The 27,049-nt window shown below is 35.2% G+C and overlaps 1 protein-coding gene across 2 annotated transcripts; it reads left to right on the top strand.

Moving 5' to 3' along the window:
- The first annotated feature begins 61 nt into the window (after positions 1 to 61).
- LOC137491121 (uncharacterized) lies at positions 62 to 27,049 on the top strand. Of its 2 annotated transcripts, XM_073947807.1 has the most exons (7): positions 1,492 to 1,567; positions 15,340 to 15,487; positions 20,340 to 20,611; positions 21,812 to 22,008; positions 22,996 to 23,089; positions 24,582 to 24,769; positions 26,654 to 27,049. In XM_073947807.1, the coding sequence occupies exons 2-7, from the start codon at positions 15,395 to 15,397 to the stop codon at positions 26,854 to 26,856; spliced, it is 1,047 nt and encodes a 348-aa protein (XP_073803908.1). In that variant the 5' UTR covers positions 1,492 to 1,567; positions 15,340 to 15,394; the 3' UTR covers positions 26,857 to 27,049. The 2 variants fall into 2 exon arrangements, with proteins under 2 accessions (XP_068076320.1, XP_073803908.1); XM_068220219.2 differs by lacking the exons at positions 1,492 to 1,567; positions 15,340 to 15,487 and adding an exon at positions 62 to 1,276.

Raw genomic sequence — 27,049 nt, 5'->3', positions numbered from 1 at the left:
CCTGACTGTGGGCGTGTCCTGAAGACAACACACAAACCACTGGAGCTGAAGATATCTGTGCAGATTCTCTGAGCACGAGTGTGTTGATGGAAGATTTAGAAAAGGTAAACAACTTAGATGAAATCTGAGAGGTCTCTGAAGAATATTTACAGCAATGTTGAACCTATAAAATAAGATTAGAGATTCATATATAGGAGGAGTACAGATGGCGGCGTGAGAGGTCGGAAAGTTTTCTGCTTTTTGCATTTATTAGTATTAAATGACTTATTTGCACTTATTGAGTGAAGTGACTTGAAAATCCCATTTTCGATCCTTAAATCAAAGTAAACAACATGCCGAGAAATAATTCTAAAAAAGCAGCTGATATTACCGAGGATGTGAGCAACACGCAGAGTGGTGACGTCAACATGTCGGACCAGGGAGATATCAGAGAACTCCACGGCGGTATTAGATCTGAGGTAGCCGCGCTCAGAGGGGAAATCCTCCCTAAACTTAAATCATCCATCTCCACGGTAAAAACATCACTATTAGAGCAAGAACAGAAACTGAAGGATGTGGAAGAAACACTTTCCGACGTTGACGGTCGTGTTACAGCCCTAGAATCTACGAGTTCAGTGCTGTCGAAAGAAAATGAAAAATTGAAGGCCAAACTTGATTACTTGGAGAACAGATCCAGGAGGAACAACATACGTGTGATTGGCATTCCTTAAGGCACCGAGGGGACACATCCGTCTGCATTTATTGAAACTATGTTACTCGAGGTTTTCAGAGAACAAAACTTTACCAGAAAACCGGAGGTGGATAGAGCCCATCGTTCTCTAGCACCCCCGCCGAAACCTAATCAAGCCCACAGGCCCTTCATCGTGCGAATGCATCACTACCAATCGAGGGAATTAATTCTTCGTTTGGCCAGGGAAAAGGGACATGTGTTGTACAAAAGAACACGCATTTACTTTTACCCCGATGTCAGCGCTAAGGTAGCGAAATGGAGAGCGGTGTTTAACTCGGTCAAGGTTCAACTCAGAGGCGCGGGCACTGAATTCGGCTTGCTCTTCCCTGCACGACTACAGAAAAATCACAAAGCAACGAGACATTTCTTTGACTGTCCGCAGCAGGATATGGGATTTGTTAAAGGAATTCTTTCCCAACACCAAATGAGTAGAGGCACATCGTGGTAGGAAATGGGTATTTATTTATTTTTTTTATTCATCAAGTCTCAGCGGAGAGTTAAATATACCTAATCGTTCCAGAGGATGGAGAGCTGGAAAGACTAACTGTAAGTTAATTTAAATTTAGGCTTATTCTGTCACACACTCTGTATAAGTTCAAGTTCAAATGTTCCTTGTTTTTGTTATTTGTAAAAAAATTAGCCCCATTGGAGCAGAAACACAAGCTGGTGAGTTATGGTTGTTTGTATTCCAGCAGACAGGTTTTGTTCAATGTGGGTTGTGACATGGGTGGGGGGAGGGGGTGGGGTTACACTGTGTTTTTCTCTCTTTTATTTGTACCTTGCACTGATCACATCATGAAAGGAGTCAAAATGTTTGTGTCGTTGGCCATAAACTCGGTAATTTTTCATTTATCTACAACTACTTTTTGGTATCATATCTAGGTTTAATCAATGTGATGTTAATTTCATAACATGGAACGTGAGAGGCATAAACAATGTTTTAAAAAGAGGGAAAGTTTTTCCTCACTTACGGCAATTAAAAGGTGAGTATTTCATTCAAACTTCAATGCAAAGGGCAGAGGTACGGCTATTCTCATCAGGAAAAATATTAATTTCACCAGTGAAAAGACTCTCAGTGACACTCATGGTCGCTATGTGACTGTTGTAGGTTGTCTGCTAGACAAGCAAGTGATTCTTGTTAATATTTATGCCCCAAACTTTGACGAATTTTTTCAATAAAGTGTTCAATTCTATTCCAATAGCTGATGGTTATGAATTAATTATAGGTGGGGATTTCAACTGCGTCTTGGACACATTCCTGGATAGATCCTCTTCTTAAATTATACAGCCCTCCAAAGCAGCTATAAATATCAAGAATCTTTGTGATCAATTTGGACTATTAGACCCCTGGAGATTTCTTTCCCCTTCCTCCAAAACATCCTTTTTTTCTCCGGTACATCACTCGTACAGCCGCATTGACTTTTTTTCGTGGATAAGAGTCTCATTCCCCTGGTTTCATCTAGTATATATTGAAGAAGATTTATATTCTCTCAGTGTAAAGTATTTTCTAAGTGTAAAGCAGTTAATTTTCTCTTCTCAAAATGTATGTAGTGTTTGCAGCAAACATGCCAGCATGTGTTAAAAATACTGTGTAAGATGAGTATGCTTGCACAGGAGCAACACTAGGAGAAGGCTGTGCTGAAGAATGACTGTGTAGAATAACTGAATATGTAAAGCACTGATTATATATGTTAAATACTTGTATGAAGCTATATGTGGCAGAAGCTAGAGTGAGTAACATGTTATCAAGTGATTATGCTATCATGACAGTGTATGTTAACACTTAGTCCTTTTGCATAAGTTGCATCTATGGAGAGAGAACTTTGGTTTCAAAACAGTTGCTGACAGGACATAGACCTGTGACATCTCGCTGACCATAGCAAGCTGGCTGGGAGCCAAGAATAACAGGGCCACCTAGAGTAAAAACCTATCCTAAAATGGTTAAAAGTTAAAACAAGACACCTAGGGGTGTGGAAAATAACCTGTATAAAGATTGCTGAATACACAGAGACTTTAGAAGGAGCAGAGAAAGAGAGAACCAAAGATAGGAATTGTCCAGGAGAGACTTCAGAATGCTCTGGGGTCTGCTCTGCTCTTTCTCGGCTTTATTATGGAAAATAAAGTCTAATTTCTGATATTCAAAACCTCCAGTCTGATCATTTCTAATTGATAAGAAGTCGAATTACGACAGTATCATAGCATTATTATCTGATCATGCCCCCTCTTCTTTTGTACTTAAAATACCATTTAAGCATTTCCCCTTTACGCCCTGGAGACTAAACTCTTTGCTTTTGGCAGATGAAGAATTTATGAATTATTTAACCAATAAGATTAAGATTTATTTGGATTTAAATGACACACCTGATGTATCTATATTATGAGAGACATTAAAAGCTAAATAATTGCTTTCTCTTCATATGTGAAAAAGAAGGAACTTGCTAGGCTTAGGTATATTTCAGAGGCTATTAATAAGTTGGATGAACGGTATGCCATCTCTCCTTGCCCTCATTTATATAAGGAAAGAGTTAGTCTTCAAGCAGAATATAATTTGCTTTTCAACATCACAAGAAGAGAAGAGGTTATTAAAAACCCGTCATACATTTTATGAATTTGGGGACAGAGCGAGTAAACTATTGGCTGTTGAGTCTCGTCAATTAAGTAATTCAAGGATGATAACTAGCATTAAGGCTACTTCTGGATCTATGGCATATACTCTTCAGGATATTAATGAGAGCTTTGTCCATTTTTACTCTACCTCATACTCCTCAGAATATCCCAACGATCTTACACTTTTAGATTCTTTTTTTGAAAAAATTGACTTACCCACTATAAGTTCTGACTTTAATTTCTTATCTGGGAAGACTTGTTATAGTCTCAGATGTCTTGGAGGCTATTGCAGCAATGCAAAGCAGTAAAGCTCCAGCACCTGACGGTTTCCCAATAGAGTTTTACAAGAAGTTTGCAACTTTACTGAGACCTCTTCTTGTGGAAGTTTATAACGAGTCCTTTGTTGCTGGAACACTTCCCTTTACACTCACACAGGCTTCTATCTCTCTTTTAGCAAAGGAAGACAAGGATCCTACTTGTTGCGAATCATACAGGCCAATTTCACTTCTTAATGTGGACTTTAAAATTTTATCAAAAATTATTGCATTACGCCTAGAACCTGTCATGTCTTCTGTACTTTCTAATGACCAAACTGGATTTATTCGTGGACGTAATTCTTTTAACAATACACAACGTTTATATAATGTATTATACACACATTCTACCCCAGGTGAACAAGAAGCAATAATATCTCTCGATGCTGAAAAGGCGTTTGATAGACTAGAGTGGGAATACCTTTTTTACACCCTTAAACAGTTTGGCTTTCCTACAGACTTTATTTCATGGGTCAAACTGTTATATGCCTCTCCGGTTGCTTCAGTATGCACAGACAATGTATACTCTGAATATTTCCATTGCATCGAGGCACCAAACAGGGGTGCTCCCTCTCACCGTTGTTATTTGCAATATCGATTGAACCATTAGCTGCTAGGCTTCGCCAGTCCCCTGACTTTAAAGGTATTATGCGACATGGTACAGAGAATAAAATTTCCCTATATGCCGATGATGTTTTGCTATATGTATCAAACCCAGTCATATCAATACCTAAAATTGTGTCATTAATAAAAGAATTTGGCAAATTCTCTAGCTTTAACCTAAACATTAACAAAAGTGAGTTTTTCCCAATCACTCCACCTTCCTTTAGAGACTCTTCCTTTATCCCCTTCAAAATCGTATCTGAGAGTTTCAGATACTTGGGTGTAAAAGTCACCAGATCATTTAATAATTTGTTTAAGGCCAACTTTTGTCCACTTTTGGATCGTTGTAAAAAAGACTTTTTGAGGTGGTCCTCTCTGCCCCTATCTTTAGCGGGTCGTATTAACCTAATAAAGATGTCTGTTTTACCACGGTTTTTATATTGATTTTCAAATATACCTATTTTTATTAGGAAGAATTTTTTTACTAGACAGTTTAATCTCCTCCTTTGTGTGGTGGAACAAAACTCCTCACATCAGGAAGGCCTTATTGCAAAGATCAAAAAGTCAGGGAGGGATGGCACTACCTAACTTTTTATTTTATAACTGGGCAAGTAATATCCAGACAGCAATTTACTGGTTACCTAGTGTGGATCCCCCAAATACCCCTGTGTGGGTACAAGGGGAACAATCTTGCTCTAAATTCAAACTTAGCTCCCTGGTTTGCTCTTCACTCTCTCTAATGGGAAATAATTATTTCTCCTCTCCTAATCCCGTATTAATTCACACCTTTAAAATCTGGTCCCAGTTTAAAAGACATTTTGGTCTACAATCCGCTTCCATTTTGGGTCCTGTAGTCTCTAACATTCTATTCCCACCGTCTTACATGGACTCTGCTTTTTCTACATGGCAGGAAAGGGGAATTAGGTTTCTAAAAGATTTATACTAAACAATACTTTTTGCTCTTTTGAAGAGCTTGTAGGACATTTCCCGTTACACAGATCTGCAGATTAGGAGTTTCATCAAGAAGGTATTTGTTTTCTTTCCAGTAATCCCCCCTAGATCACCCATTGAGAATTTGCTTTGAGCTGAACGCACAAAGCAGAGGACTCATCTCAAGCATTTATTCAATTATTACATCTATAAACCCACAGAACCTGGAGTTTATTCGTGAAGCTTGGCAAAGTGATTTAAATAGAGAATTTTCAGATCTAGAATGGGCAGGTGCTTTAACTCAGGTGCATTCATCCTCACTATGTGCTAGACATGGTTTAGTTCAATTTAAAGTTCTCCATAGGCTACACTTTACTAAATCTAAATTAGCCAAAATTTACCCAAATGTTAGCCCTGCATGTGGTAGATGTTCACAATCACCTGCTACCACTGCTCATATGTTCTGGTTTTGTCCCAAGTTAGAAGAGTTTTGGAAGGGGATTCCAAGAGAGAATATTGATCTTAGTAAAGACATACTTTCAGTTATTGCCTTCACTACACTACTAGCAAGACAATTAATATTACTCAAGTAGAAAAAGGTAGACCCCCCAACGCATGCTGGAAGGATAAAGGAAGTGATGTCTTACATTCAATTGGAAAGATTAAATACATGATTTGAGGATCGAAATGCAAGTTCCTAGACAAATGCTCCCCCTTTATGAAATACTTTGAAGAACTCCCTGGCCTTTAGAAAATGTATTTTTTTTATTTTATTTTCTCGTATACGTTATTTCTATTATACTCTTTGGATGTTACTAAACTCCTCATGTCAAATGAGAACATATTGACTAAAAATATGACAATGTATTTCCTCACAGTCAACTTTGCTATATCTGGAAGATTTTGTGATTCAAGAGAATATGACATTTTTTTTTTATTATAATTATTATTAATTAATTTGTAGATTTTTTTTCTCCCATTTTATTCATCATTCTTTTTTTTTTCTTTTTGTATTAAGATGCACCTCTTTTGTATATTCCCTCTTTTGGATGTTACCAAGCCTCTAATGTTAAACGACAACATATTGACTGAACAAATATGGTACACTCTATTTGCTCACTGTCAACTCAGGAACTCTGGAATGATGTGTATATGTCTGTATGTATGTGTGTATGTGCATATATATATATATATATATATATATATATATATATATATATATATATATATATATATATATATGTGTGTGTGTGTGTGTGTGTGTGTGTGTGTGTGTATGTATGTATATGTAGCGGAGCTGTAAGTTGGGAGAAAAATACTAAATTAAAGCTGACTACACCACCCTGATCACAGGGAATTTAACACAGGTTCTTTGTGTGAAGAAAAAGGCATGAGACGTGAATACCAAAAATACAAAAAAGACTTTATTACTTTACATAATTATCCAATATATATCACTTTTAAAAAACTTGGTAGCTAATAGTAGCTGCACAATCACATAAATAACAACAACAAAAACAATGGGAGGAGTAGAGGCTTACCAGTGGCAGGTAAACTAGTTATGTAGCACCAAACTCTACAAAATTACAAATGGTCTTACCGCAAGTGCACCACACACACGCACACAAGCATACGTGAGCACACAACACACACACTGCACTCAGTGTCGTATCCCACCACCGCACGATGGACAACCAACGGCCTGCCTGGAAGCCTCAGCTCCTACAAAACAAAAATGACAATTAACAATTGTACAGTCACAATCTCACACAACACAGAAATTCCTCAAGAGAGATTCCTAAAAATCTCCTTGCAAGAAAAACTAAAAAAAAACATCAATAATAATAATAATAATAATAATAAAATAATAATAATAACCAATAAACTCAAAAAAAAAAAAAAAAAACTTCCCACAGGAAGCACAAATCAAACAATGAATTCGGCACGAAAAGAAAAATAATGAAGCCCAGAAAACACAAATGAATCCACGCACTCAAAATGTATCAGCTACTACTAGTATGCAAGTACTCAATGTGAAGGCAATTTGAGTCTGTGCTTCATAGCACAATGGTTGGAATCTTCACGTTAAGGTTCGCACATGAATCCGGTATCAGACAAATGAAGCTGCATCAAACGGACTCCAAAGCAGCAATATAAAGCAGCAGTAATGAAGCAGCAGTATGAAACAGCAGTATCAAGCAGTGATCTATAAAAGCAGCAGTGGTTTATAAAGCAGTGGTTTATAAAAGCAGCAGTCTATAAAGCAGCAATATCACTAATGCTGCTCCCTCGGTGTGCCCACACACAGTTATCCTTCCTCTAGTTTGCGAGCCACGTTGGCAACATGCACTCACGGACGCATTTGTAGATTAAAACAGCCCAGGAATAAAACGCGATCCAGCTGGGGTGACAGCAACACAGGCTACAGCCAATCTTATCAGCAGACGCTGCAGGAACGGAAGGGGCAGAGGCAGAACCAGCGGGACTCCGGTAGTGACGCACAAGCGCTTCAGTACACAAACACACACCAAAATCCTCCCTTATATACACACCCAAGAGTTATACGATTGGATAATAGAAAAATCTATTGGGGACACCAGGGGCCTGTTTCAGTAAGGAGGTTCAAACAACTCAAAGTTTAAACTTGAACTCTGAGTTGATTTACCAAGAGATTAAAAACTCAGAGTTTTCAGTTTCAGAATAGCTGATCTGAGTTAGGTCAAACAACTATGAGTAGACAAACTCAGAGTTAAGCCCGCACACTGTGACTATAAAAAGGCATTATCAATAGAGCGCAGATATTATGAGTGACTATGGCAACATCTTAAAAAAAGAGATCAGCATTTCTTTCTCCAGCTGAACTTGATCTGCTCATGCAAAGTTATAGCAAATATGAGCGTATATATTTAAAAAGAAGCAACCATCAGTGAAACAGAGACAGTTAGCGTGGGAAAACAGCTGCTCAAGTTAATGCGTAATTTTTAATTTTAAGTATTTAAACATTTAAGTATAATAAAATAAGTAATGTAATGTGTGACGTTTATACTTTTATACACGTTTATCAGTTTTAATAGATTTTACAGTGCACTTGTTATGTGTCTGCCTTTTTATTGATCAAGTGATAGAGTTTGATATAACATTAAGAAGGTAAGCAGTAATAAAATAATTTTTAGACAGAATAATAATCCTATTAAACTAGTAACAGTGCATGTCGAAGGTTAAGCTAATTATTTATGAAAAAAAAGGACAAGCCTCGTACGTGACTTTGTTCTGTGTGTGACAAAAATGTAGGCAATAGCTGTGTTTCCATCAAAATATAGGCTATTACATAAATTTGTGCAAAACTGGAATAACGCCTAAAAATAAAACAGCGTTTTTATCCTCTTCGTTTAAGAGTCGAAGAGAACACAATCGTCACTTCCTGATTAACTTGCGCCAAATATCAACAGCAAAAACAGAATTTACTGAGGTAGAAGAAGCTGCATCAATGATTTTTTTATTTAATTAATGTACTTGCGTCTCAGAAGACAATTGACACACAATAAACATGTGGGGGCGTTTGAAGCCATGAGACGCGGAGATCTTGACACGCTCCAGACGCTCGGAGGTAATTAATCATATACACTAATACTGAAACAGTAAAGGCATTTTAGAATGACTAAAACAACATTTAAGATGTTTTGCAGTGTGCTCAGTCTGCTGGTTTGTCCATTCACACACATTTTCATCATCATCTCTAACAAACCTTTTTTTAATGTACATACTGTAATTTGTTAAGTGCACTTAGTATTTTATGTGCATCTTATCAAATAAAAGTTTAACCTACTCAGTTATGCACATGTTTTATTATGCGTATTTTCAAAAGTTATGTGAATCATGACGTTTCCATCAATCGTTTTTATGCACATCTCCAAAATGAGCTCTAAAATAGGTGTGCGGAGACGTAAGGCGAAAAATACCGCTTCATCTTTAAAAAAGGGGAGGAGACCGACAGAAACTCAGAGTTTAGCGAATAAAACCTGCTCCGGACCAGGTTAGATTCACAGAGTAAGTTACCACAGTAACTGACTCTAAGTTAAAGTTACCTCTCTTTCAGAAACAGGCTTGACTTACCCTGATTTCTTGAGTTTGACAAACCTGCCATTTTGAAACGGAAAACCCAGAGTTTCTCTCATTTCAGGGTTAAAATACTCTGAGTTTTCACTTAACCTCCTTTCTGAAACAGGCCCCAGGTGATCCCACAACATATATATATATATATATATATATATATATATATATATATATATATATATATATATATATATGAGCAATTCCATGAAAATGTCAACCTTATCATGAAAAAATTAACTTTTGACCAAAATAACAAAACCTATTTAAATTTGCTCATTAAGGTCTATATTTTATTGTAATGATGTGCTCTTGTTAAATTTTTAATGAAATTGGTTTGTTTATCCATGAAATATGAGGATTGTGCCAATGGTAAATTTCATTATAATCCAACCACATTTCGTGCTTTAGAATAAGGGATTAAAGACTCACCTTTTCCATGCTTTATGTTAACAGTAATCATTCTGCAGAAGGATTGGAGTCTGTAGTATAATTAATTACCCTTACTTTTTCATAACATTACTGCCCTTTTGATTTATGAGCTACATATTTAAGACATCACGCAGCTTCGGTCACGTGTCACGTCCGTAACGATTTAATGAAAAAGTTTATACTGTGGAATAAATATTATAACAAATAAAATGAAACTTTGTATACAAAGCCAAAATATGTCCATACTAATTATGATCGCCAATTCATCTCAGGTCTTTGCTCTAAACAACCACAATTTTGCGTTACGGACGTGACCATTTTTGAACTCCTTATTAATATAAGCCAATGACTAGCGCATATTTGTTCATTAAGATGCTGCATTACAATTACTGACTTACATTACATAACATCCATATGTTATATCTAGAACTGAACATTTCATTTAACTATAAACCACTTTAGTAACATTTCAGAAATAAATGTTTAATAAGAAAACAACATTTTACATATTGCCATAATTGGCCATAATGACTTAACCTATTTCCTCCGTCTTACTTGCGGTTCATGTGCGCACGCGCTGCCTATAGTGAAAGATAATGACAATGAACCATAAGGCTTTGAACCTATACATTTTGTAAAGTATAGGCTAAGCATATAACAATTTTGTTATTTACATGTGATACTGCATTAATTTGCATACATGTTTTATAAGCTGTAAAATGAAAGCATCAGTTTGGTGCGAAGTTATAAAATATTTGTCTTTGTTTGATTTGTAGATTAGGCTATTTAAAATGTATATAAGAACTATTAATAGCTGTTTTTTTCCAAATGGAAAAAAGGGTGGTTTGTTGATTGTAGTCTGCACTAAATCATGAATATGCCTAGTTGAGTTTATGACGCGGCTCCAGGCAGCACAGACGACCAGGATCAGCGCTGGTTCGTCAACTCCTCTGTCAAACTGTGGCCAGAATATCCTTCTTTCATTTTCCTTTTTTGGCAAAAAACATATGTAAGCACGTGTGTTTGCACGTGTTACTGTCATGCCAGTTAACAAATATGTGTTGCTCATAAAAGCCGATCACAACGAACGCGCTTCTTCATTCCAGAGACGTGAGGCGCTCCGCAATGCATTTTATGTTGACAAGAAGAAAAGGAGGGTCAGGGTATGTTCTGGCAAACCGTTTCCCAATCACGCTTTGCAATCGGCAAAGCAGAACGGAGCACACGCCGTTTACCAATTCAGGATGGATAACTCGCAAAGCAAAACTTTCCTGCGTGCTTTCTTAACATATCGCTATCAATCCGCATTGAAAGCAAGAGAATATAAACGTAAGAGGCGGGGCAAGGGTTTACGTTTTTCAAATTAAAAGTGGGCGTACGTTTAAATGGAAAAAAAAGATATGCCTAATGTTAATGTGACGTACAGCGCATTTGCGTCCATTCTATATTTAGTAATAGAGGGTATCTAGTCTTAGTAAAAAGATGTGACAATAGCAGCACAATATTTTATTTTTAGTATTTTAAATATATCACGGTTGCGCAGTGAGTAGCACAATCGCCTCAAAGCCTGGGCTGAGCCAGTTGGCATTTCTATGGGGAACTTGCATGTTTTCCTTGTGTTGGTGTGGGTTTCCTCTGGGTGCTTGAGTTTCCCCCACTGTCCAAAAACATGCTGTACAGGTGATTTAAGTAAACTAAATTGACCGTAGTGTATGTGTGTGAATGAGTGTGTGTGGATGTTTCCCCGTGATGGGTTGCGGCTGCAAGGGCCTCAGCTTTGTAAAACATATGCTGGATATATTGGCAGTTCATTCCGTTGTGGCGACCCCAGATTAATAAAGGGACTAAGCTGAAAACGAATAAATGATTCAATGAACGGTAAAATATTTGCTCCTTATGGGCCATCTAACGTAATATATTGCAAAAAGTAGCAATTATCTGCAAGTATTGTAGCACTTTAAGAAAACAGTAGTCAATAACAATTTAATTAAATACAATACCAGTCATAGTTATAAAGATGAACAACAACTAACCTAATATTCCTTCTTCAGATAAAATAACTCATTGTAACCTTCATACTCTGACTATTTTTAATCCAAGCAGTCCTCTATTTTTGTACAACCGAGAGATGACAATTTGGGGGAACAGAGTCAGAAGCCTTTTGTCAGAAGATTAAGAAACTGTAATATTAAAAAAAAAAAAAAGGATGTAATGCAATTTGACAGAGAAGACTGAATGCACGAATTAAGAAATTTCATTAATCAAATTAATTAATCGTTTTTTAAATTTATGGGTTATTCCTATTATTCAGTGCCATTTCAGGGTAGTAACTGTCACTGATTTTTTTTTTTTTTTTTTTACATTTTTTTGGTATTTTTATAATTTCAGTTGAAGGAGCACATGTTGAACTATAAGAAAAAATATACTGGTCCAGTTCAGGATACTACATAGCATTTTTTACAGATTTTTCACATGTAACACAGGCCAAATGTGCCCCTTTTACAGAACATTCTCGTACCTTTTTAAAGGTGTTTAAAATAAATAGTTACTATAATATTTACATTTTCCAAGGGCTAAAATGTCCCTCACTTTACACTGCTTATGCCTGTTATTGCTTAGAACACAAACAATAGTATTTTTTAAAAGCTATTACTAAACAAGAGTTATCTAAAAAAGCTTGCTATGATGACACATTGTAAATTTAATGTATTTCATTTAGTATAAAAATAGATTGCAATGCAATTAAATCCTGTTTTTAAGTGACTTAATTTTGTCAGTTCTTTGGATACAAGTAACCAGAAAAATGTGTAATTTATGTTGATTTTATTTAATTAATATGAAAAAACTACATCATTAACAGGGTGGAAAGAGGAGTAACAGGGTTAACATTACAATAGGAACTAGGCAACTTGTTTGCCACACTCTCATTCGATTACTAATAACAAAATGATGGTTACTGAATTATCCAACAAAAACACAGCAACATTTTTCAATGTCAGATCTAAGACATCACATCAATTGTCCAAAAAGCCAAATTAAATATAAAGAGCATTTTCATACAGATAGTAGAGTACAAATAGTGAAATACTGAAAATTGCAAATAAAACTATATTTTAAAATCAATATTTTATTTTGGTTTGCACCATGGCGTGCCCTGTATCATTTTTGCTTTTCTGCAGCCGACAAGCGTGCCGTTCCCTGAGAAAATCATGCACATGGTTTAAACTGATCTATAAACCATGTTTAAGCTATAAGCAAAACAGTAACAGTGTGGACAGTAACAGGAGTAACATTTTTTGCAAAACTCAGGCATTACTACCATTATGGTGAACAACGAGCTAGCACATGATGATCTGAAGAAGATTTGAAACATGTTTATTAACGGTATTTCTCAAAATTACAAAAAAGAAAAGAAAATGTTTCCCTTATATCACAGGTGTCAAACTCAGTTCCAAAAGGGCCGCAGCTCTGCACAGTTTAGTTCCAACCCAAATTAAACACTGATCAAACTAATTGAGTCCTTCAGGCTTGTTTGAAACCTGGTAAGTGTGTTGGAGCAGGGTTGGAACTAAACTGTGCAGGGCTTCGGCCCTCCAGGAATTGAGTTTGACACCCCTGCCTTTTATGAAAATGGGTAACAGGGTGAACATGTTATGTTTTATCACAACAGAAAACTACTCTGAAAAGCTTAAAATAAAAGAAGATAAAAGAGTGAGACTAACTCTGCTTCTTGTAGACAATTTCCATAATTGTGAGAATTCCTGAGAATCATGTGACTAGAGAAACAATCAGTGGGATTTTTTTTATGTGGATTACAATTAAAGTAACGGAGACATTCATTTCAGGGACACACATTAATTTAAAGATTTTATTAAAATGTTTTAATTTATTAAAAACTATAGCATTTGGTGAGAAGTATTATATGACAATAAAAAAAATAAATAAAAAGCATAGAATTTATTCGGTTTTCTAAATTATACTTTTAACTGAACTTGAGCATACATAAACTGGGACATGGCAATTCAGCCACTTGCACTGAAATTAGAGTAATTATTTTAAATTTAATTTAATTTTAGCACTTATAATCGGGTCTTATTGTTGAAATTGGATAATCTTATCAGAAATTTTTTCTTGTTGAATTTTTAATTATTCTGTACCATATAATGCCCTAGGGACACAAATGGCACTGAATAGTATTAGTATAGTAACTATTTTCTTTATTTCTGTAAACTAATTTCTGTAAAGTAAAAACTGGAAGGACCCCATACAAATCATGCGACTGAAGCTCCCTGTGAAGCCCATGTGCAATTGTTAAGTTTTATCTCGGAGCTTATTTACAATGTTAACTTTCATGAAAATAGTTATAAAATAGTCCACTATAAAATAGTTAAGTTTTGTTGTCCAACAACTCTGACAAGTCATAGAGAAAAAATATTATTTATAATTTATAAAAAAAAAAAAAAAAACTCTATATGAAGATAAATGTCCATACAATGCAGATAAATTGCTCTCACACTATTTGTATATTATTATTTCAAGATTTTTTTCTTTTTAGCAATTACACATATTTTTGGCTGTATTTTGGCAATATTTTTATGTTACAGTTCAGTAAAACATAAACAATAATAATAATAATAAAGTGAGTGAGTCTTTTTTTTCAAACAGACTTCGAACTACATAAATATAACAGTTTTTACTTATAAATTGTGTCAACTGCCTATGTCAAAATTCAGATTTTTTGAAGCACATTATTTTTTTCTGTTGAAAATTGCCATCCATAGATTTGTTTGTATTTGGTGTGTTCTTACACCCAGATATTACCTTTTGTATGCTCAAATAGGCTACGTCTGTAGCATTTACACACACCATCTTAACCAAAAGTATTACATATCATATGCACATAACCAGTCATTCTGTATAAAAACATACAATAAAAACATAAATTTGTGCTACTGAAGCAGATTTTGCACAAAATCTATCCTGTTAATTTATCTATTTATATGGTTATTTTGATGTGACTTGCTTGTTTTGTGGATTTGTAGATGAAGTACATGTTGCTCCACATTTGATTTTTGAATGCGGTGTCACTAACAGATTTTGGGTTGGATTAAGCTGTTAAATGCACAAATGTGACACATTTCTCCTCAAAATTGTCTTCTTTTAAAAACATAACTTTTGAGCAATAGTGGGTTAAAAATGGTGCTATTTTTTAATGCATTGTGACAATCGTTTTAAGGATACACTTTAATCGCTTTTTCGCCTTTATATATATATATATTTATATTTTCTGTTGTTTGTTTTCTTTCTTTGTTGTATTGATTTTAATTTTTTTTGACAAAGTTAGAAACCTAGGCTATGTAGGCTATTATACACAAATGTTAATAGGAATGTATAAGATAATAGCTTATATAAGGTATTAATTCAATATATAATACTGAACTGAACGACATAATTAAGGCATAATGTAATAAAAGTGTGTCATTTGAATGGACCGAGGTTTGAAATCAAGAGCTGAAATCCTGATGGACTGTATGATATGAACAGTAGGTGGCGGCATGTGCTTAAGACACGAGCACTAGTAGCGCAGGTGGTTCTAAACGGATGTGACATAAGTTCTTTACAGATCAAATTGGCGCCCTGTAACGTTCGTCTAGCAAACGATGGCAAGATGTCCACCACTTATACGCTGAAGAGAGGCTCCTTTTCCGCAGTTTTAAGGGAGGATGACGTGACTGTGGATAATTTAGCAAGGATTTTTAAGGTTTGTTCTCGTTAAACTGACGTAATCTTGATAGAATGTAAAAATATAGACTACCTAACGATTGAACTCAAAATTTACTTAAAGAGCTCTCAAGATTCAGGAGATAAGACTCGTTTTCCAGTTGATGTTTTGTTAAAATTATAAGTTTAGTCTATGTGAAGCATATTTAGGCTAAATATGTTATTGACAACGCATGAGCACGTGCTGCCTCATTGACGGGGAGGGGGGGGGGGGTGTCGTCAAAAATATCGAGTTGTTTAGACGTGCGGATTAAGATTTGTGTAATGTGATCATGGATTGTTTTGGAAAAGTACAAAAATAATCATTCATCCATGCAAGACGGCGATTTAAGGCTTATTTATACTTTTTCAAGGGTTTGCATGACCCCCCGCGCCTGCCTTGCTGGTAGCCTTGCATTGATACTTCGGCTCGCTGTTTGCTATACTATGATCCTGCTAAACTGGAGTAGCTGCACTTTCAGGCCTGCATTTATAGGACCGCATTTTTAATACCCAATTTTTTTATGCGGTAGCGCCACCTACCGGATTGGGTGACATAGTGAAACTGCATTTCTGGTACCAGTTTAACTGCGTCACCTACCGAATTGAATTAAATAGCGAAACTTCAGTTTCAGGTCTGCATTTCCAGCACCACCTACCTGATTAACTGATATAGCGGAGACTTTCAGGCACTTTTTTTCCAGTGGTTAAAGTTTGATACGCCTACTTTGAGTAACAATTACCCCTAAAATATAAATGAATAAATAGTTGAGTGCCTTAAAAATCTTAAATTCCTTTAAAAATACTATTGATGAACCCCATTAGATTGAACTAATTAGCTCAGTATTAAGGAAAATAAATTGAAATCAAATGGGATCAGCATTCGCAGTTACTAATTTGAAAAAACAGGTTGTAGAGAGTCAAGAAACAAAAATGATTCAAGAATGTACATTTATATAAATATCCACACACTCATTTTTTTAATCTTTTTTTTTTTATATATTTTAAAAAAAAATTTTAATCAGTGCAATTCAACCACAAAAATGACCCCACTGTTTAATTAGTTGCTGCATTTAGACTGGCTGTAGACTTTAGCTCCTGTGAATGAGAGGGAGAGACTTCATGTATGTGTGTGTGTGTGTATGTATGTATATATGTGTGTGTGCACATATATATATATATATATATATATATATATATATATATATATATATATATATATATATATATATATATATATATATATATGCTTACACACACACACACACAGTGGAGTAAATTAAGTTTTCAACACGTTTCCATTTTTTCTGAAAACATTTCTAAAGGTGCTATTGACCTGAAAACCAAAGAAAAAAATAGATGAATAGAAAACAAATCTAATTACTTAACAAATTGTTATCAACATCTGGTGAAAATTTCTAGTCAACAGCACCTTTATAAATATTTTTCTGAGAAAAATGGAAGCGTGTTGAATATTCTAATCAATTTCAATTAAATTCATCTTTATTTCTAAAGCACTTTTACAATGTAGATTGTGTCAAAGCAGCTTAACATTTATTAAATTCAGTTCAGTGTGGTTTAGTTTTCACAGCTGAAAGTCCAAACAATGAAGAGCAAATCCATTGATGCGCAGCTCTACAAGTCCCAAGCCAATGGCGACAGTGGAGGAACAAAGCTTTACCAATTGATGAAAGTGAAGCAATAAATCTTGAGAGAAACTAGGCTTAGTTGGGCACAACCATTTCTCCTCTAGCCACGCTTCACGTGCAGAGTCTAGGCACTGGAGGCTGTAGAACACTGGGCGTCCATCGTGGGGTTGCGGCTGGAAGGGCATCCGCTGTGTAAAACATATGCTGGATAAGTTGGCGGTTCATTCCGCTGTGGCGACCCCTGATAAAGGGACTAAGCCGAAAATAAAATAAATGAATATACATATTCTAGAATATGTAAAATCATGTATATGAATTCAAAAGGTTAACATTTAAAAGGTTTAAAAAAAAAAATATATATATATATATATATATATATATATATATATATATATATATATATATATATATATATAATTTATATATATATATATATATATATATATATATATATATATATATATATATATATATATATAATTACATTTATAATTATATTTATTTATTTATGGCTTAAGCTTATGCACTGTTAGGAGAACCAAACAGGACACCTTACTCCCAACTCTATATTTTTAAGTATATAAGAGCAATACCCACCTATTGAATGGTCTCTCTTCTTTCGTCAGTTGTTTGTCAATCTGTCTGTTAAATTCTTCTACTTCACTGAACTAGAGAACAATCACTGTTGAGTTAACATATACCAGTAACAAGAAGGCTCTTCGAGCATTGTGCAAAAATAAGCCATATTCTAACCTGTAAGGATAATCTTTACCAGAAAGAAAGACCTGCTCAGCATAATCCAAAGACAAGCTCCTCAAGACACCTAGAGCATATACGATGGCCTATGAAAAAAAAATCATTTAAATATGGACTAAAATACCACCACAGAACAGCAAATCATTTTACTTGGGTTCATAAATGAGTAGCACCCAGCATGCAGTTTATATACTTATTTGGCCAGACATTCCTCTGGAAAAAGAACATCACAGATAAGCAACACTTCATCATAGATATGCTATAAACTCAAGAACACAGCTAGCATTTGTAACTGTATAAACTGCTTATTAATGTCTGTTAATGTAGAGTCAATTCTAAACAAATAAAATAAAAATAAATGAACTTTGTTAATGCTTAAAGGGCCATGACACCCCCCACTTTCGGTTAAAGTCTACTTCCAGAATTTTTTCAAAAGATGCATGATTAATGGGCGTGGAGCTCTGCGAGCATCTGGCAGGAGTGGGCGTGGCCAGCAAGGGAGAACGTGAGCGAACGAAGCTAGCTAGCTCACAAAATGAGACAAACCGTGAGGAGACGCATGAGTTTATAGTTTACAAAGTTAAAATGCAAAGAAATGAACAGTGATTTAATGCCCTTGCAACATTTGTTATTCGTAATTTCATATACACAAAACCACAATTTATATCATTATAAAGATAAGTGTGTTCATGTAAACCCTATAAATGAGGATTTTCCCTCGATCCCCGTATCCAGCAGAGTCAGTGCAGCAGGTCTCCTGACCTGTCTATTTTAACCGTTAGCCCTGCTGGTAATCTGGAGGATTTAGGCGAACACAGCAGCACAGTGTTGTTTCTGAATGTGAACGAACTCCTTATAAAAGACAGCGTCCGCCATTCTCTAATTCTCGTGCTGCTCTCCCGACAAAAATGCTTGCAGCACAACAGCTTTTCTGTATGATCGGCCCTGACAAGATCGCGGGGGAAAACATGCAACAAACCAAGTGAATCATGGAAAGAAACACATATGAGCCTTCATGAACAGCTAAATACTGTGTGCCCGTGCCGTGGGTCCGTGACGTGTCTCACAGCTTGGGCTTGACTCTGGCAGGTCTCATGAATAATTAAGCAGCCGGCTCTTCTAATAGGATAAGAAACTCCGCTATGAATAATAATGAGAAACCGACGCGTCATCATTGCACTTGCAGTACTGCACTACGTCGCCGATTTTGATCCCGCCCCAAAAATCATTTTAAACCAGGAAGCTGAAATTAGCTGACAAAAGCTCAAAATTATCCAGTTTTCCCCACAATTAAAGCACACAGGTGCTAACATTGTCTTAACTGATGCTCAACACACACAAATCTGTTAATATAAAAAAAAAGTTCTCCAGGGTGTCCTGAACCTTTAATAATTTATTTATAGTATGCAGATGTTATAGTGTTACTCAACAGCTTGACATAACCTCAATGAAAATAATCCTGTAGTTTGTTTTCTTTTCTACAATGAGCCTAAGCAATCCAATCATATTGGACATCACTTATTCGCCAGGTAAAACATACCTGATATACATTAAAGATATGAGACTCTATATGGTTAAGGCCTGCAGAATAAGCCTAACTTTATAAACGGTCAAACATCTCATTCATCACTGTAAAACGATGACAAAACATCAGGCTATTAACACATTGTGGGGCAAGCAGGCAGTCAGCACAATTTTTAATGTGCTTATGTAATACAACATTGAGTAGAGGTTTCCACAATACAGTAAAATGTGGATAAATCTGAAACTCACACATCAACATTCTTTTACCATCTTAGTTTAATGCATGTTTCACTAAGCACATTAGCCGTTAAGTCAACAAGCCATTAAATCAACAATGTTTTATACCTTAACTATGAACGTCGTAACATTCAATCAAACTAGAAAACGAACTCTAGAAAATTAATTAACTGTTATAGCAGCTCTCACTCTGGCTGTATAAAATTGTCCATATTTATTATTATTATATTTTATTCTTCTGGAAAAAAATAATGCGGGCTAATTGGGCATTTCTGCATAAACTCACAGTTTAAAACAGCAGCATTACAAAAACACATACTTTAACAGTTTAAAATAAAACTTAATAGAAAATCGGTACTCACACTTTCCTTGTCATCCGCGTCGTCCATCTTTTTAGCGCATCCATGATCCAATCCGACAGGTGACGGTCCTAAAGATGCGGTCCTGAAAGTGCAGCCACACCCATGCTCATCACCGGTACCAAGCCGACCAATCACAGAGCTTGTGCTAAAAAAAATTTTTATCAGAAAAAAATAGGCTCCCTAAAGGCCATGGTGTAGTTCGAACACTGCACAAGCGTTTCCAGCACTGAAAGCAAATACAATTTTTGTCCAAAGTGTGGCTTAATATTCTGACTGAGTTGTATTCTGATTAAGTGATGTTTGTTATCTTGTCTCCTTTGTGTAGGTAACACAGTCAAGTGTATATTTAATAAGTAATGCGGGGGTCTCGATTTTCCCCACAACATCCGGATACTTCAGCTGTTTGGACCTGAATGGTGGAAGTGTATTTGAGGTGATGGGCGATGAGGCAGTTGGGCCACTGCCTAGCCCAGTGCCAAGTCCCTCTTACCCAAATCCCGGTCGACCAAGATTTAGCTTTTCTAGATCTGCCACTGCAACAAATTCTGCACGCACAGTTAGTCCTGCAGTTAATGTCACCTCAAAAGTGTTTCAGAGGTAGGTTAAAATCAGTAACTTTTAGCAGATATATATTGGTCCATGTCAATAAAATGTTGATGCAGTGAAATAAACAAATTTGTTAAACAAAAAAGTTGACTTAAGTTATAAAACAATGTGGGTTTAAACAGGTTGTCCACAGGGTAAAAAAAGTTGCTAAAGCAAATTGGAGGAATTCAAGGCCCTTAAAGTATTAGAAATCTTAAATATTATTTTACAAGATATTATATTTTGTATCTTTTTTTAATTATACAATATACAGTGCTCAGCATATAGAAGTACACCCTCACATATCCATTTTAAATTAATATTTGTAATATGAACCTTTACAACATTATATTTGTGCATATACATTAGATTAGTCAGTACTGAAGCCAAATCTGCAGCTTATCTAACAAAATAACATATGATAACGGTCCAAAATAAATATTTTGTTTAAATGTTGTAGGTTGTTTATTTTTGCAATATTTTGCTTAAATTTAATTCAATTTAATAAATTAGTTTTCAATTTCTAAATATCTTTGGTCACTAAAATATTTTTTCAATAAATATGTTTAGTAATTCTGCACCAAAATACATTGCCTATATTCACTGAGAAATGGATAACATTTATTTCCAGAATGGGGTGTATACAATAATTTTGAGCACTTGGCACTATGCTAAAGTTTGCCTAAATTTAATCTGTAAATGTCGGGATGTGATGTAATATATAAAATTGATAAAATCTTGAGTAAATTTTTGTTTTTATCATGATTAAAGTGCAATTGTTATCTCAGCCTGTTAAAGAACAGACAAAAGTTGTACATGCTCATTTTATACACATTTTTTTTGTTTCTACAATATGGAATTGGCCAATTTATTAAAAATAAAAATCACAGTCAAGCCAGAAAAATCTAGAACAATGCATCTGTGTTTTTATAGATGTATGTGTTGATGTATTAAATGTGAGTAATTATTAAATAATTTATAGGTCAGAATTTGTAATTCTACTGAAACTTTTATAGAGGTTGTGAGACTCAATAGTAGTGCTTTCTTACAAATCAGTATTTAGTAAGTTAAAATGTTACCAGTGAAACCCAAAGTGACCTATTGGGGATTTAATGTATGGAAAGTTCATATTGAAATGTACTCTAATTGCTGTATATACCCTGTTAAAATAACTACTTTTGATAGGTACAGTGTGTATTTGTGTTTTCACAGAACCATTTTCCTTGGTCAGCTGGAGGGGGAAAAAATTGTGCAGGAAAAGGCATTAATTATTCCCTTTGAGGAAACTGAGGCCTGTTTGTCAGCCATGAAACTAAAAGTGAAGGAAGCCCTTGCTATGGGGGAAGACGAAAACATTGTCTTGACTGACAGTCAAGGCAATGTTCTCCTAGATACCCCTGGCATAAGAGGTGGGTGTTTTGGATTGGAGTAAATATTGAATTAATATTTTTTTTAAGTACTTAAAGGTGCAGTAGGTGATTGTCTTCAGAAAAATGTTGTTGTGGTAGTTGAAAGACTCTTCACATTCCGATAGCATTATTGATTATAGTAAATGATCTAAATGTATTTTTATATTCTGGGTAAGGCATTAGACTAAAAAATGTTCATCCAATTAAATATTTTCGGGCCGACGTCTCCCATAATTCCGATAAGTAGCTCAAACTGTCTGTGAGCAAATGCAGATTTGAACTAATGTGCAGCTGTTTACGCATACACACACTGCGGGTTCATGAGAGAGAAAGAGTGCGAGTGATAAAAACATGCTGAATCAACTTTTTAAACTCCTGAATCAACATTGGAATTATTTTTGCATGCTGGAGAAAGGACGACACCATGGCTGAAGTATTTATGTTAGACAGGTCATGTTCTGTTTTAAAACTGTTTTAGCTTACAAAGCTGATGTAGATGTTTTTGTTACAAATGATATTTTTTTCAGCCACTGAAATCTCCTGGCGAACGATTGATGTGACTTTTCAGTTTTGTAAGGGACCTTTTACAGCATCGATAGTGTAGATTTTAACTTGGTTTAACAACAAAACAGTAAATGGTGCTATTCCACCCTGCCTGCTTTACTGAGCTGGAGTTGCTTTATTCACATCTGTTCATTTTTGAGCAGTGACAACCTGTGACGTGCTCACTATATTGTTTATCATGCTACTTTGACTATTCAGTCTGGGACCGCAAGTATGGCTTGGTAATGAGTGTAATTCCTGCATGCCGCCGACCAACCACTTGTCCCTGAGTAAGGACATCTTTAAGGTGTGATGTGTTTCAGAGATTTATGCTAGCTAGTTGCCATTGTCGCAAATCACCTACTGTACCTTTAAGTTCACCCCTGCTCATTAATAATGCTATCATTCTGAATTTTACAACTTTTTTTTAACTTCCTAACACAGGTTCGTCTTACTGGAAACAGAGCTCAAGACGAATATTTGCCATGACTGAGCAAGTATTTGTAGAGATGGGTAAAAGAAAGCGAAGAAAACTAGGGTAGGATCATGAATAATCTTTAAACTTTTCATTACTGTTCAGGCAAATTATGGAAAATCTGTAGTAGATTTTATATTGCATTCTATATCCATTCAAATTATTTTAAATAACCCTACCACCATGCTAGTGTTTTTACTAGATTTATCTTTCAAAATATTTGCTGTCATATTCAAAACCAACTCGTGTCTGGTAAAAAAAAAAAAAAAGTTTAAAATAGGCATAGTTTATTACTGTTTTATAATTCTCATTGTTTTAGTTTGGCCAGGTCTGATGGGACATTCAGTTTACATTACAACTATTTTTTGAAAAGTTATTGAAAACCTTGAAATTTTTAAATTCCCTTATTTTTAACATCTGCTTGGGATTAAAACACTAATTTGTTAGCTTACGTTTTTGTCTTAAACAATTAATCTTTGCTTTCTGTGCTAAAGTCTATCTACAAAATGATTTGTCTTAATCTTTAATTCAAATCTGAAAATGCTTTTACTTCTCTAAAATAATAGGCCTTCTCTGACATCTGTGTGATGGCCTGGGCATGAGAATGATATAATAAACCACGCCCCTCAAACTGTCAGTGTTCATTTCTGAATGAAGTGGCTATTTTACTACATCCAAAAAAGAAAATAATATAAAACAAAAAAAGACGTGCACTGTGCAGTTTTCAAATTCAATATTTTATTTCTCTTAGAGGTGTCAAAATACAGAAGTAAAATTGGTCTCATGCAGACATTAATCTGATTAATAACAAACAGCCTACTACATAAAATGGAGCAATATTGAGGCATAGCAGCATTATGAAATATGGCAGCATAATGGCAGTATATCAATATATTGATGAGATGCTGATGGAAATGTACTTGTATAGCACAGTAACCAATGGCACAGATATTTAATCTCTTAAAATGCTGGTTTTCACCAAAATAAAAAAAATGGTAAATTGGTAACACAAGTGTTGGGTCAGTTATTGCATTGACATTGGTTCTTGTCCATACTGTGTTTTTTGGTTGACATTATTTAAAAAAAACATATTTTCATTAAAGTATCATATGGGCAGGGCTTAATTTGTGCTGGAACATGCCGGATCCGGCATCTCATTTTACCAATCCCTTTCCTCACACGGACCTAAACACCCCTGCTATACCTCACTGCTTGATATTTTTTTTCTATGAATGGCTTAAAGAACTTAAGGCTCTCATGTGGTCCTACTGTAGCCAAAGTGTGCCTTAAAGCTGGTATCCAAACTCAATCAGACACTACTAGGCTAGCTAATCAAGCTCTTACTAGGCTTTCTAGAAACATCCAGACAGATGTATTAAGGCAAGTTGGAGTTCAAATTAGCTGGACATAGTTTGGACACCCTGCTTTAATGCATACTTTGGCTACAATTACGACCTCATAAGAGCCTTGAGTTCTTTAAGCCATTCACAGAAAAAAAATAAAACTATTGTTGTCTTATCATCTGTCAATAATTATATTTATTTTTCTGTAAAAGGCAAACTTCACGACATGATGACTCTGGGCTCTGTGATATAAAAGACAAAATTGAGGAGCTTCTACTAGCATCTGAAGGTTTACCTGCTGTGTCTGCTAGGCTGAGAGAGCTGTGCAAATGCAGTGAGGGCCTCACAGAACGGCAAAGTGATGTTCTGAGAACATCGTTCAAGTGCTGTGTTTGCAGAGGTAATCACCTAGGCAACATGCTGACATGTACAATATGTTCATTAAAAGAACCATAGTTCACATGCAAAATTATAAAACTTTCCCTGAAGGGAGCCCTGGATATAAAATATTGTGTGGCATAATATCAATAGTTTCTTTCTGAAATATGTTGTAAAAACACCCATTAAATATTTACGATATTTACAATATTCCAATTCAGGATCATTTATGTATTGTCGCATAGTGTAATTAACAAGTATTTTGAACACCACAGTGATCTGTTGAGGGTTAAAATCATGTACTATAAATTCGGCTTTACTGAATGTAACTGATGGCTTGTGCTGCATAAAATAGTTATGTTAGAGAGACTTTAGTAGAAATCTACACGGGTGTAATAACACTCTAAAAGATTATAAATGCATACTGCAGAAAAGGTATGATTTGGGTTATAGCATTACATGGCAATATGATTCCCTAAATTCTAACTGCTCTGCAATGTTACACTATATACAATGATAAAATGATATAATGATACAATGATAAAAACAAGTTTAAATTAAGCTACAAATACAAACACAACTATGTTTTGTTAATGTGTTTACATGTTTAAATGATTCAGAAACCCAGTCATAAAGACTAAATTACTTTTTTTTTTTTTTTTTAAAGTACTGCTGCAGTATTATTATAAAATTTCAGTCTTGGTGTCATTAGTGATCATCAGTATGAAGTATCATGAGCAGGGCGGGCTTACAAGGGCTAGGTGGGGCTGAAGCCACAGGGCCCACAGAAGGGAGGCCCTTAATTATATTAATTAATTTGTGTCATGATGCAGGAAACACCTTTTTGCTTTAGTTTATGCTTTCACATGCAGATATTGTAAAGTGTTTCTTTTGGCTCATTAGGGTTAAAAAGTGAGGCCTCTAAACTGGTTCAGAGTGGCTGTAGACCAATCTGTATTTTGAGTAGCCCTGTTTTAGTCCCTTATTTCGGCTCTACTGCAAGAACAGGCCAGTCAAGGGTAGGCTAGCCAAGTGCATCATAGAACAAGAAATAAATTGTATCTGTTATTACCTTGCAGTCAGATAGGCTGAGATAGGCGGGATTATGCTGAATGGACTTATAACTGAAGCGATGTCAGTTCCATTCTTCTCAAATAATATAACCAAGACTTTGTGCATCCAAATAAAATAGCCTACACAATCGGTTATCAAAATGTCCATCATTGCAGAGTGTCTATTTTAAGAATACATACAAGTCTAACTAAACCAGTTAGAAAGCAAACTTTAGGAATGTTTACTTTATAAAAATTACAGTAATAATCCAAAGCAATTGAATATTGGTACAAGCTTTCATCTGACATTTTAACTGAGGCCAACAAAAAAAAAGATGCTAACCTTCTGAAATTGACTGACTTCAGACCAAAATTTTGGGAAATTGGAACCAAGGATTTTTAATGTTTACCTGAAAGTTCTGCTTGGATAAATTGTAAAGTAAACATTTTAAACCCTATTTGAAGTGTTGTAAAGCACTTGTTTAGAAAGTATTGCAGGTGTTTTTCGGTTAGTTATATTTTTTGCTGATTTTGGCAGCCTAAATAAAGTTCATGTTATGTGATTAAGTTTTTATGCTTTACGCTTACTTTAGTAAAATAGAAAACATTTATAATAATCAAATGCAGTATAAATCAAATAGTGGAAAATTAGATAATCTCTATTAGCAAAAAATTAATAGCAATAAAACGACTTTTGTGAGCCAATAAAATAAATTGGGGTCCTTGGGTTTGCTATAACCCCAGGGCTCAATGTGTTCTTAATCCAGCCCTGACCATAAGAGCTGTGTGAAGTATGTACCAGAACTATGTAAAGTTCCAGTTTAATGATATTTTTCTGTGTGTGTTTATTACAGGAGTGATGGACAGTCCTGTCTTGTCACGGTGCTGTCGTAGCCTTATTGGCTGTCGACAGTGCATAGAGGCAATAGTGGACGAGGGCCAAGCCTGTATAAAATGCAGGTCTGCAGTATCAAGAGACTCCATTGTGGTTGTGGCTGGCTTGTCTGAGGTTCTAAGTGTCATTAAGGCCTTAGACGAACAGTACAACTCCCGTTGAAGCTGTCAAATGAACAACTCCCCCACCCCCCTTATTTCAAATGTTTTGTGTTAGTTTGTATGCATGTTTATATGCAGTTTACAAAATACAGTATGTTAGTGTTATTACTACCTTTTTCATACAGTTTGTGATTTAAAGACAATGTTTCAAACATTCTGTTGGCATGTTTGAGAATAAAAAAAAACTTACATTG

The sequence above is a fragment of the Danio rerio genome, chromosome 4 (assembly GCF_049306965.1).
Source record: "Danio rerio strain Tuebingen ecotype United States chromosome 4, GRCz12tu, whole genome shotgun sequence".
Lineage (NCBI taxonomy): Eukaryota > Metazoa > Chordata > Actinopteri > Cypriniformes > Danionidae > Danio > Danio rerio.
This window is presented reverse-complemented; position numbering and strand designations above follow the sequence as displayed.